Source organism: Sprattus sprattus (assembly GCF_963457725.1).
Source record: "Sprattus sprattus genome assembly, chromosome: 19".
NCBI lineage: Eukaryota > Metazoa > Chordata > Actinopteri > Clupeiformes > Clupeidae > Sprattus > Sprattus sprattus.
The window spans coordinates 18,668,363-18,681,892 of NC_137917.1; the positions used below are offsets into that span (position 1 = coordinate 18,668,363).

The following is a 13,530-nucleotide window of genomic DNA, read 5'->3' on the forward strand; positions in this document are numbered from 1 at the left end:
GCAGCAGCAGCAGCAGCAGCTCTGAGTTGAACCAGGCTCCTGGGTTCTCATCAGGGACATTAGGAGGAAATCTTGGCACCAGGATTAAAGTAAAAGGATACAGAAGTGTAGTGAGTTTTACCCTATCAACCTGGTGACATTTGATAATTTTTTCTAGTCTTTCTGAAAGTTTAAAAAAAATGTTTTGCAGTTGTGTCATAAGTTTCATCTGAAGACTGATGTTGTGTGAGAAAGTGTCTAGTAGGCTAGTTGATTTATTTCCCCCACTCCTGGTTGTGCCCTCACGTGCGATGGATTTCTGCGGGGTGATCTTCAGATGGCACCTAAAAGGAATTTGCCAGTCCTCAGTAAGTTCATATGATTGGCACAATGTGGATTCACAAGGGGATCTGGATTTAGCCTGTTCCATGAGATTGAAAGACATTTGGAATGGGTACTGTGTGAAAATAAGTTTCTAATACTATTTTGACTTTACAATTATTTGTTTCTTTTTATAAGACATTTTAGTCTTAAACAGACTTTGTCGCCCTCCAGTGGAGGAGCCTTGAGTATTATTAAGTGAAGCCTTCCAGACAATTTGCAAAGGCAGTGGCGTCAACGTGATACTGCTTGCTACCCACAAAATAGAACAGCAGAGGGCGCAGTTATGCACTCTTTGTGATTTGCACTGATCTCCTGTATCACTAGCTAGCTGGGCAGCCGGCTAGCCAGCAGTTTTTTTCCTCCCAATACTTTCATCCATGATGGCGGAGGATAGCGAATCCGCAGCCAGCCAGCAGAGCTTGGAATTAGATGACCAGGACACATGCGGGATAGACGGAGACAACGAGGAAGAAAATGAACATATGCAAGGGTAAGTTTAGTAAGAACAAATATCCTGCATAGAACATCGCGAGCAGCTTGTGGAGCTCCTGACAAGCAGCCACACAGGGATGCGACCAGGCAGTGCATGCGGGATGTGTAACAACAGTTATGGCTAGCCAGCTAGGTCGGCTGTGCAATCCATTCAGTGTACTAGTAAGCCACCCAGCTTCTAACAAATTAGCTGCCCTGCTGGTTTTACTGTGGTTTTGCAGACTTACACCTGTCACTGTCACCGTTTTACAAAGAGCTTAGGAACGTCAAGGCTTCAGGGTAGCAAGCTGGTTGGTTATCTATTTATTAGCGACGCATCCCTGAAACGTGAGGTACCGTTAGCTAGCCTAGCTCAGACAGCATCTGAATGAAAGGGTGAAATTGTGCTAGGTGGCTAGCTGGTCCCTTGCAAGATTACAAGAAGCCGTAGTGTTTGTCACGATTGTTTAGTGGTAGTAGCGGCGCAATAGTAAAAAGAGCCTTTTGTTTTGAATCCTTGTAGTAGCGAAAGGTTATTTATGATTAACGATAAATTATGATAGTCAGTGCAATCTGCCGGTGACTTGGCAAACAAAGCATCCTACAGCTATCATCAAACCAGCGTTAGTTTCAGTGAGGCTAACGGAAATGACAGTCTCCTTTTAATCATTGCTTGTCGTTAGGCAGACCAGAGCTGTTTCGGAGTTTTGCATCTCTAAGTTACGCACCCACGGGTTTAACAATACCAAATAGACACGTGCCTAGAGTATCGTATTTTAGTGCTGTTTGACCTGTAGCAACATTAATTATTAACCTTAAAAGCGCGTCGTGTTGCCGTGCAGGTTGTCTGGCACATTGCTACCGTATCAGATTAATGTTATAACGTTAGACTCATATCAAGGGATTAATAATTATATTATATGCAAGTTTTAATCGGGTTACATTTAAGTGAAATGTTGTTTCATGTATAATACTCTTTGTATGCATCCCCCCCCCCCCCCCCCCCCCCCTCATATTTCATGGTTAACGCTTGGTTGGAACAGATAAACATAATTTCAAATTTTGAAAGTCTCTTAATTGAACTTACAGAATGATGTGCAAGTGCCCATATAATGTGAAATGGGGTGCCCAACCATTGGTTCGTAAATACATCGTTTGTGGAACTTAACCTCAATCTGATCATTATTAAGGCAATTAGTAATTAGTGTCATTAAAATGGTTCTGCCCTCTCACATCCTTTTTGTCTCTCTGGCTGGCTGGCTGTGTGTGTGTGTGTGTGTGTGTGTGTGTGTGTGTGTGCACGTTTGCACGCGCCTGTCAGGAGCCCTGGGGGTGACCTGGGAGCCAAAAAGAAGAAGAAGAAACAGAAGAGGAAGAAAGAAAAGCCAAGCTCGGGGGGAGCTAAATCAGATTCCGCTTCCGACTCACAAGAGATCAAGGTGGAGAAAAATAAATAAAAAAGATGCTCGCATCTGGCCTTTTGTTTTGTTAGGCTTCTGAAATTGTATGTTGACAGTTAAGGACATCCAGATTGTCCTTTTCTTTTCTGATGAAGCCTAGAGAAGAAGCATGCACACATACACACTCTGATGAAGCCTAAGGACGAAGAAGGCACACAGATACACGCTCCCCCATGACCTTGTAAACATATTTACATTGCCACACAAACACACAAGAAGTCATACTAGGTCAAATCTTCTTAAGGTCCTATCAAACTTGCTGGACAATTTTACAGGGTTAGAAACACACTAACACTCACATACATGATCTCTTCAGCAGAACCCAGCCATCCCCATGCAGAAGCTGCAGGACATCCAGAGGGCCATGGAGCTACTGAGCACCTGCCAAGGCCCGGCCAAGAACATCGATGAGGCCAGCAAGCACAAGTACCAGTTCTGGGACACACAACCTGTCCCTAAACTCAGTGAGTGACTCTTTGCACCCAGTCATGAGTTCGAGTCATTTTCCTTGTTCGTGCAAGAACTGGGTAACGGCTACGATGGACTGCAAGAGTGAGTTTTAAAACCGAAACTTAGCTGTGCAGTTAGTTAGTTAGTTAGTCTATAGTACTTAATCCACATCCCAGTACGGAGGATAGCTGTAGATCCATTCCATTCCTGTCCAAGTTCTGTGAGCTGTTTTTTTGTACAATGACTCTTGGCCCTCAAATAAATGCCCCAAGCCTCTTAACTCTAACCTTTAACCCGTAGCCTAAGAAACACAGCCTATTGCTGGGATGTAACAACATTGGATTCCCTGCTATCCCCTATCAAGGACCCTGATATTCTACCTCTTATCCCCCAATAGCTGCCTGTTACTATTTACACAAAACATGAATCATTCCCCCCTAACAACCCTTACTTTGAGTTTGCTGTGGTCTTAAGGTGTAGGGGCAATATCGAGGGCATTTTAACTTTGAATTAAATTTCACATTGGAGAAGAGCATAAAGAATAGATGAAACCCTTGACTACTTCTAGACCAAACTTGCATTGTCAGGTGTGACCAGACATCAAAATCACACTATAGCAACTCAGCCGTCTCAAACCTTTCAGTCTGGTTGCAACAGTATGTTCAGGGACATTTCAACAGCACCCTCCTAAATGTATTTGTCCTCAAGAGGACCACCAGCATGTATATATATACATGTATGTTTGTATGTGTATGTTTGTATGTATATGTGTATATATACATGGACTTTTTGTGTGTGTGTGCGTGTGCGTGCGTGTGCAGTAAGACGGCACCTAACTGAATTATGAGGTGCTTTGTGGTGTGTTCATAGACGAGGTGGTGACGACCCACGGGCCCATCGAGCCGGATAAGGACACCATCAGACAGGAGCCATACTCCCTCCCACAGGGCTTCATGTGGGACACACTGGACCTGAGCAACAGTGAAGTGGTAAGAGAGCGTGTCTTCGTGGGCGCCCTCTGCTGGTGGAAGGGGGGTTGTTCAGTATTCCCTGTCTGTGTATTCCCATATTTCCCCAGTTTTTGCTGGAGAATGTTGTGTAGCAACCCCTTGATTGAGATTTCTACTGAGCCCCAATCCACAAGCTTTAGGGAGGGCTTTGGGTGTTTATGAAAAGGAAGCACTTTGCTATAACAATTTGAAGAGGTCAATCAATTTTTTTCAGTTTTACCAAATCAAATAAGGAAAAATGTCAATGTCTGCTTGCCTATATGTTCATCACACTGATCCACTGGCTTTCAGTGGAATCTGGTGTTTGCTCTCCGCTCAGCTTTCTCTGAGATTATAGTCTGGAAACCTTCTTTGCACGATTAATCGCTCAGTCACTCTGAAGGGCAGACCAATCAGTGACCAGTTGGGCGTGACTAAGTGTGATAACCTTGAAGGTTGACGGCGAAGCATTTATTTCCAAATGTAGTGACAACAATGGCGGCAGTGCTAGAACTAGATGAATCGATACAAACAGTAATAGCAACACAAGCAAACATCGAAGAATTGAAGCTGCAGCAAGAAGAATGTGTACATTCATTCATCAAGGGTAAATGCATTGTTTCCTTACTGCCAACGGGGTGTGGACAAAGGCTTATTTATCAACTAGCACGACTAATAGTGAAGTAAGAAGTATAGCAAACCCATACTGGTCAATGCCAATTGGATGAAGGCTGGTCCATTGATTTCAAATTTAGTGTACAGCCATTAAGATGCAACGAATGGAGACAATCCCAAAGGGAGAGTGGCCACACCCAATCTATTCACAAAGTGAATTTGTCTGGTTATACCAGGCTAATTGGCTATGCCCCTAACCCGAAATAATCCAGAAATTATGTTTATCCAAGGGTAACACCAGGCTTACTTGTCATAAAGTACATAAAGAACAATGTTACCTGGAATGTTCTAAAGAAGGATGATGAATTCTGTAACACTCTCTGTCTCTCTCCCAGCTGAAGGAGTTGTATACCTTGCTGAATGAGAACTACGTAGAGGACGATGATAACATGTTCCGCTTCGACTACTCCCCTAACTTTTTGAAATGGTAAGAGTGCATTCAGGGAAAATAAATGCTGTATGCTTTATTAATTACAACGGGATGATATCTGTATAGTCTGTCCATACACCTGGTCTTGTCAGCTCATTAAATAGTTGTGTTTTGTGCTTGTCCCCCCCCCCCCCCCCCCCCCACCTCTATGTCTAGCTAGCTCTTTCTGACACACTTTGGAGAAATGTACCCGTCTTCCTGTGATTCAGTATTCTTTACCTCAGTCTGCCCTAATTACGACACCAATAATAGATCAGCAGGTTTATATTTAGTAAAGTTCCTGATACGCTTAAATTTAGCATGTCTGTGTTCCTCATGTGGCTTTTTCTCTTTTGTGTTTGAAGTGGCATAGCTTTTGTTAGACCCAGATAGTCTGCCACAGCACTGAGGAGACAAGAGATTTGACTGCTGTTTAAACAGTTTTCTCTATGTTCATCACTTTGTCTTTCTTGTCTACTTCTCACTCACTGCTTTCTCTCCTGCCTGGCTTCAATGTCTTCCTCTACTCACTCCTCTTTTTTTGGTTCGGTGGCATTCACCCATCCCCCCGTCTGCCATTTCAACTTTTCTCTCATCTGTCTTTCCCCTTTTCTCACCCATTTCTCCATCCTTCTTTTGTTGTGTCTCTCCATCAGGGCGTTGCGGCCCCCTGGCTGGCTCACTCAGTGGCACTGCGGGGTGAGGGTCTCCTCCAATAAGAAGCTGGTTGGCTTCATTAGCGCCATCCCTGCTGATATTCACATCTATGACACGTGAGTCCACTCGTCCAATCACATTATGCCTATCACATTTTAAAAGGATTGCCCACAGGTAAAAGAGGTATAATTACTTACTGATTATTATAATATCATAATTATTGACCATTACTTCCAACCCACTAATATATGTGTACCATAACATATACGTCTCTGACTCACCTCCCTCTTTTTTTTGTTTCCCCCTTGTCTCAGGTTAAAGGGGATGGTGGAGATCAATTTTTTGTGTGTGCATAAAAAGTTGCGCTCGAAGCGGGTAGCTCCAGTGCTCATCCGTGAGATCACACGCCGGGTGAACCTGGAGGGAATATTCCAGGCTGTGTACACTGCTGGTGTAGTTTTGCCTAAACCTGTATCCACATGCAGGTAAAGCCTGTCTTACACACACACACACAACTTTCTTCTTAATTAATAAATGCACTGCGCTCTACTGCACCATAACAGACATCTGCATACAACTGATTACACAAAGAGGAATCCATGTTTCAATTGTGTCTGGTACCTGCCCACCAAGTGATTATCTTGTTTAACCCCTTGTCATACATGATTGGCCATAGTTCAAGCATTTTCAAGCATCTGACCTGCCATCTCAAGCAGGTTGCTTTCCTGAAGTAGAGTCACACTTAACCGCTGGGTAACCATTGGACTAACACAGCAAAATTGGTTGTTATTTTAACACAGCTTCTGGGTAATTAGGACCAACCTAATACTGGGTCAATCTAGTCCATCCAAATTGATTAACATTACTTTTATAACAACAATGTTGAGTTGACCAAATCCCAACTGATGGGTTTATTTCACCCAGTAACTTCAAACCATATGCTAGTTCATGTTAAAACACAATACTTCATTTGTACAAACGAAACATTTTCACTTAGTTATGTTGTCACAACTTCTAATTCCAGCTCATTTTATATGCTAATGTAGCATACTATTGATTAAATACGTAGGCTTATATTAAATAAAAGGTAGTCTACACAGAGAAAAGTAAAATAAGTTAGTCAGACAGAAAGACTTCAGACAATAGATTGTTCCGACTAACGATTAAGTTCGACTAACATGACACCTTTAAAATAGGCTTTGCATCACTATATGGCGTTTAACTAGTCTAATGTTTATTGTCTTTGAGGCATTAGCCTGCAAACTGCAACAGTATCAGTCATCTCACAAAGGAAATATCTGATAAGCTGCAGAGCAGGGACGTGCACAGGAGTGTGCTAAGGTTGCTTGGGCAACTGCCCGTTTGCCCTCCTCGACTTGAAGTGGCCCCTCCGAAAGAAAAAAATATATATTTGCGATCAGATGACGGGGTCGTGGCAGCCGCGGTTAGTGAGAGTTTAAAAATATATTGTGAAAATTTGCGATCAGATGACGGGGGCGTGGCAGTGGCGATGAAAAAAAATGTATGTGTTGCCCCTTTTTTCCAGGGCAGAGCAACTGCCCTTCAAAATTTCAGTGCACGTCCCTGGTGCAGAGAATCTCTTTTCTTGAAACATGCTTTTGTGAATCAAGCAGCGTCAGAAAAGGTTTCAGAAATCCTCAAATAAGTGCGGGGATGTTGGATTAAAATGCATGTTCATTAGTCTGTAAATAAATGTACATTTGTGAATCGTAAATTTTGAAACTACTCTAACTCCATATACAGACCCCACTCATGTACACAGTGGTATACAACTCTGTCCTAGTTGACTAACAATACAGTGCCTGTGGTAATGAAAACTGAAATATCATTTTTACAATATTGATAACTTTGTGTGTGTTCTGCAGATACTGGCATCGTTCTTTGAACCCCAGGAAGCTAGTGGAGGTGAAGTTCTCTCACCTAAGCAGAAACATGACATTACAGAGAACTATGAAGTTATACAGACTACCAGATGTGAGTACAGACACACACACACACACACACACACACACACACACCTGTACATAGTGGTGATGTCAGTAACACAAGTGCTACACTATCATCCATGATTTGTCAAAACGGCTCGAAAATTTGTATAACATTAAGGAATTCTAGTATGTCCATGACTAACCACACACACTAATGGGTTGTGTTGCCATTGCCCTCTCTTCATTGACTTCCATTTGATTAGCTGCCGAGGTTCAAAAGCAGCTGTAGCCTCTATAAAGTCTATAATGCACACTAAAGAATCTTAGTACAGTGCACTATTATGTTCTTTATTTCGACACTGGTGGTCTGTGCAGAGGAGGAAATAAACAAACATGCATGTTGAAAAGGAAATTAACAAACATGCCTGACGCGTTCATGCCTTGAATACTGAATAGTTCCGCTGCTGTCCACAGTAGTAAGTGTCTTCCTGGTGTCCCAGCCAATCAGAAAGTGTTGAACGTTTCTCATGTTAGTTCCACTCTTCTGTGCTTGGAACATTCTCTCAATATTCGGCCTGTCCTCCCCCTCCTCATCATCATCATCTTTCTCTCCTCCAGAGCACGCGCACCCCTGGTCTGAGGCACATGACCGAGGCGGACGTGCCTCAGGTGACTTCGCTCCTGGTGAAGCACCTGAGTCAGTTCCACCTGAGGCCGGTCATGCGAGAGGAAGAGGTGCACCACTGGTTCTTGCCACAAGACAACATCATCGACACATTTGTAGTGGAGGTAAACATACCGATACATATAGCAGTGGGGTTCACATCTGATGTGCTAGTCAGCTGATCCCACTTTCTTATTTAATGGATTTTGACTCATCTGTGGTGTTCACTAGTGACCAGGGATGGGGCGGTGTAAATGGAGACATTTCACCTTTAAATGTCCTATGATCAGTGCTCTGCCCACAATACACCACGATTTTGTGTAACGGATTCCTGACAAAACCTAAAAAGTCCAAATGTGTAAAAATGTTTAGCTCCAAATTACCTTTTATATCAAAACCTTATTAAGTAAAATAAGAGGTGTGATCAAAAAGTACAGACACTGCGCCAATAAAAAGCAAAAACCATACCTGCCTTAAATTTAGCTGCCAATCCCTTCAATCACCTTGTGCAGTGACACACCACTCCCAGATCTCCAGCCACGCTTGGAGGGCGAGTTTAATGCGATTGTCCCTCCCCACCACCCTGCGACTTCTTCCTCTTCCCCAAAGTGAAGTTCAAGCAAAGGGTCACTGTTTTGACACAGTGGAAGGAGATCCAAAGCGCATCGCTGATGGTGCTGGATACGCTTTAAGAGAGGGACTGCCAGAGAGCGTCCCAAACATGTTAGGAGCACTGGGAGCAGCGTATCGCTGCACAAGGTGACTACCTCAAAGGAGATTGGGGCCTAATGTTCCTGCTTTTTATTGGCGCAGTCTCAACAACTTTTCAGATCACTTTTCGCTCTTGTAAATATAAGATTGTATGTAAAATAATCTTTTTGCGCTGCTCCCCCCCCCCCTCCCCCAGAGTCCTGATGGCGTTCTGACGGACCTCACCAGTTTCTACACCCTCCCCTCTACAGTAATGCACCACCCCCAGCACAAGTCTCTCAAGGCAGCTTACTCCTTCTACACTGTCCACACACAGACTCCCCTCATCGACCTGATGAACGATGCTCTTATACTGGCCAAACTGGTAAGCCGCACTGAGACCTTCGTAGATAATGATAATGAATAAGTGGAAGCAGGATTTTATCTTAACCAGAAATGGAGACCGGGAGATCTTTAAATCCAGAGCACAGTTTTAGAGGTCTTGCCAATAGTGTATTAAAGACGGTGCATCTTGTGTATCTAGTTCATTTGTTGTTGTGCGACATGAATGCTCATCCCCCTGTAACAGTACATCCATAATATGAAAACACAATAATATATAAAATATTTTCAAAAATGTTTTCAGTCACACAAGAGTTTGTATAGAGTTCAGGGAACTCATTTGTATTTTCTACTTCTTTTGAGTAGAAAGGCTTTGATGTGTTCAATGCTCTGGACCTAATGGAGAACAAGACCTTCCTGGAGAAGCTCAAGTTTGGCATTGGAGATGGCAATCTGCAGTATTATCTCTACAACTGGAAGTGCCCCCCAATGGAGGCAGATAAGGTGAGCTGGTTTTAATGGATATGAAGCAGTGAACTATTGATCTAGGACATTAGGAGACTGGGAAGCTCCACTATGAGACTCCACTTGTTATGTCTAGCTTCTGTGCTACAATAAAGTGCATTAATGGCAGGAACTTGAAGGGAAGCACATCGCTCAGTCTGGGTAAAGAAAAGTTTTTGCTGATGGTAATCCTTTTAAATAGAGAAGCTTCCTAGATGCGTCAATTAAACTGCATAGACTTGTAAAACCAAAATGGCAGTAAAATTATTGATTAGCATTAACAGTGTACTTTACATTGAGTATCCCATTGTGTCAGCCTAGCGTCAACATAGCATCATCTCTCTGAGTAGCTCAAACCACTCGAGTTTTCATTTTTTCGGAACTCCAACCTCTTGTGGCATTCCAAGTCCATTAACCCAGGAAGGTTGATGGCCCTCTGTTGCTTTGGCGGTTATCATTTAACCTTGTGTCTGTCTCGTTCTCCTCAGGTTGGACTTGTTCTACAGTAAAGACGCCACACTCACTAAGAGGGCCACTCCCACCTCTCCATCTGATCTGGACGTTGAGGTAGTCCTCAGGAACAAAACTTTAAAATTAAAAAAATACAAAAAAAAAAAGACAACGAGAAACCCAAACCTGTCAAAACTGAACGCTAAGACTTTTAAGCTACTCTTGTGATCACCACCTGAGGGCGCTCTTTCTCCTCCTCGTTATCCTGAATGTGAATGGCACCATCCATGTCAAAGTGGCTCATACAAAAACAAGATATCTCTCCATCACGACTACATACAGTACACACTTTTAACTCCTTTCAACTGTGCACAAACATACATACATACACAAACGCCATCCATTCAGTGCATTTTCATGCTTACTTTCATAATACCGTGGTCTACCTGCACACACAATTCATTGGAGGAAGTTGTGTATGACATTGTTTAAAAATGTTTTTGTTTTTGATTATTTTGTACAGTTAAGGTGCATCAGTGTTTGACAAAACATTTAGAACTCTGTACAGTTACTGGCAGATATTTATTATCCGTTGTGTTATGTGGGGCGGGAGGGGAATGGTTACAATCCAAAGTTTGTTTTTGTGATGTTTTCCTTTCCCCAATCAGAGCCTCTGTTGTTTGAATTGTGGGGGACTACTAAAGGGGGAGGTAATGTGGGTATTTCCAAGGAAGAATGTATTTTGCATTTTTGAAGCACAACCTAAACATAAATGAACATAATGCTCTGTGGTGCGTTACTTTGGGTTATTTTAATTTTATGTTTTGGGTTGTTTTTTTAATGTAATTTTGCTGTGTACGTTTGGAGTGTTGGGGTTGAGAGGACACAATGTTCTAGACCTGTTTAAATTATAATTTAGCAGGGGAAGCTTGCAGGTAGAATATCCTCACTACATACATATTCCTGACGATGCTGATAGTATTTTCTGTTTAAGTTATAGTATGTTTTTATTCATTTCCTGGCAGTATTTGTCCTTTTTTATTTTAGAATAAAATCAAGAACAAGAAAAACAGATGTTTGAAAAGGTACCCACTTGTTCTGATATGGTGAGGAGAATCCAGCACTTGGTGCACAGCCATTCTCCTTCACACAGTAACAGTGATTGTTTTAAAAGCCAACACATTGTGAATTCTTACGTTTCATTTGAGAAATGGTCATGGGTGGCAAAAAAAAGCATGGATTACCACAGATTTAGTCAAACGAAAACGACAACCCTTGCATAACCCAAGGGCTTCTCAACATGACTTGCTTTAAAAATGGTTTCTGGTGTTCTTTTTTTTTTTCTCTCTGTGAAATCTAACCGTGTCAAAACGTCTAAACAATCCAACCAGATGATCCAAGTGTCTGCGGTACTGTTGTTGTAATATCTCGCAATAGAAGCACCTTGCAGATGTGGTATTGCTCTGGGATGCTATTCTGAAGCCTGGTTGTATGCGCATGCACATGAGCCATGTTTGTACGTGTTGTGGTATGAATGCCCAGACATTGGAGCCGCTCCGACAACACCCAAAGTACTTGCCTTATTTGAGAGGTTTTCTTTTTTTAATATAAAATGTGTAGTTTTGAAATGCTCAGCTTTCTCTTTCTGAAAACAATATTTTTATTGAGCTCCATCGCAAGTTGTTTAAGAAATTGAAAAATTACCAGCACCATGAGTACATGACGATCATCCAACTATGGGAATTGTTTTAAATATAGTACACAGTGAATTATACCAGCATGGATATGACTGACAATAAATTCATCCAAATTATGAGACTCATTACATGGTGTGTGACTTTCTTTCAGTGTCTCTAGTCTCTCAAGTCCTGTTCAAGTTCTCTACTTCAATTTCTTCTTTTTAGGTTTGCGAATTTTAGAGGGATTTGGAACAATCCTCTTCACTTTCAGAGGTTGTAAACAAGAGGATGAGGGGACTGGGTTCCCAGGAGTTTCTTCAAATTTACGTTTTTGTCCTCTTGCCTGTTCCCCCTCCACTTCCTCCTCCTGATAACTGCCACCAGAGTCCACTGCAGGGGTAGGTAGCCAAGGGACATCTAACGACGGGACCTTGGGCACTATGGCCGCCACGGTGTCTGTGAACGAGGGAGCTTCACGCTTGAATCCGAGGGCCAGGACGCATTTCAGCCCCATGACGCCAGCAAGGTTTTCACTCAATCTTGGCACCTGGCAAGCTGGCACGAAACGGGTTTTACTCAATGGGATTAAGTGCTGTGTCATGTGTTTGGGTTTGACTGAGTTGCACACAAGCACGAGGCACAGCTCATTCCTTTCCAGTCCTTTGGTGACCTCGTTTATGCCGATGGCTAGTTGCTTTCTCAAGGCGACATCCGTCCAGCCTTGCTCAGAGGTCTTTGCAGACACAGGCTGAACATCCATTTTTTCGGGGGAAGGTTCCTTGGCTTCCGCCTGTTTTTTCAATTTCTTTCTATTTCCCCACGTTCTAAAGACCTTCACTTCCCTCTTTTGGAGACCAATTTCTGAGATCTTATCTTTTAAGGTATTGAGAATGAAATGCATTTGGTCACTGTTGAGAGGACTCCAGCGATACTCAAATGGACTGTTGAGGGAGGTCTTCACGGGAATTGGTTTCTTCTTTGATTTCTTGCCTGCTTTCGTTTGTGTTGCCATTCTCGCCAATCTTTTAAATTAGTCTGCTGCAAAAATAAGAGAATAATTGTCAAATAGGGACTCTGCAATATCAGTCAAGTCTTTACTATAAAGCCAAAGTCTGACCTCAGCCCCTCCCAACATGCTTGTGTTGTCATGGCGTGCCTTCAAAGAGGATGTGTTCGTCCTCGCTAGTTTCACATCGTTTCCAACACAGTTTTTGTTGACGCTAGAATCTGGGGCTACTGTACATTCTGTTGACATTTGTATTGTAGCTGAAACAACCCCCACCTGGCTTGATAATTAAGTTACATGACACTGACACTGCGATTTTAGTCTTGTTACAGATATAAAATGTACTTTTTATATGCATTACATTCTTCATTTAACACTGCTTGCTATGCAGCTTACGTTAGCGTTTACCCGCGTTGTTAATGTGGCCATTAATTCGTAACTATGATTAGATATGTAACTAACAGTGTTAACATCTACCTAGCCATCTCGGCTGCTAGGCAGGCTTATCATTGTATGTCAAGATGTTCCCCAGAATTAATTTATTCAGAGCTCTTCTAACATGGAAAACAGTTTTACCACTAAACGCATACGTTTCATGTTTACTAACCAACGATAACAAGTCACTTACTGGTTCAGAAGTTTAGTTTAGTAGTGTAGTTTATCGAGCGTCTCGCGTCAGGCATGGTGTCAGGGCGCCGCCATGTCTGAAATACGCCAATGTATTCCTTCCCCCTGGACAACCGGCTTTTATCAAACTTATGTTCCAGCCACA

General features: G+C 42.5%; 2 protein-coding genes across 2 annotated transcripts; one reads left to right on the plus strand and one right to left on the minus strand.

Annotated features, from left to right (window-relative positions):
- Nucleotides 1–743: 743 nt before the first annotated feature.
- Nucleotides 744–10,158, plus strand: nmt2 (N-myristoyltransferase 2; the record flags this gene model as incomplete). Its single annotated transcript, XM_080858047.1, has 12 exons — nucleotides 744–853; nucleotides 2,156–2,273; nucleotides 2,611–2,758; nucleotides 3,615–3,733; nucleotides 4,744–4,835; nucleotides 5,474–5,590; nucleotides 5,789–5,959; nucleotides 7,361–7,469; nucleotides 8,042–8,212; nucleotides 8,995–9,162; nucleotides 9,486–9,623; nucleotides 10,112–10,158. 12 exons carry the CDS (start codon nucleotides 744–746, stop codon nucleotides 10,130–10,132), a joined length of 1,482 nt encoding a protein of 493 aa, XP_080714173.1. The 3' UTR covers nucleotides 10,133–10,158.
- Nucleotides 10,159–11,773: 1,615 nt separating this feature from the next.
- Nucleotides 11,774–13,505, minus strand: rpp38 (ribonuclease P/MRP 38 subunit). The gene is made up of 2 exons (XM_080857521.1): nucleotides 13,387–13,505; nucleotides 11,774–12,790 (listed from the first exon to the last, which is right to left on the minus strand). Exon 2 carries the CDS (start codon nucleotides 12,762–12,764, stop codon nucleotides 11,955–11,957), a length of 810 nt encoding a protein of 269 aa, XP_080713647.1. The 5' UTR covers nucleotides 12,765–12,790; nucleotides 13,387–13,505; the 3' UTR covers nucleotides 11,774–11,954.
- Nucleotides 13,506–13,530: the final 25 nt, after the last annotated feature.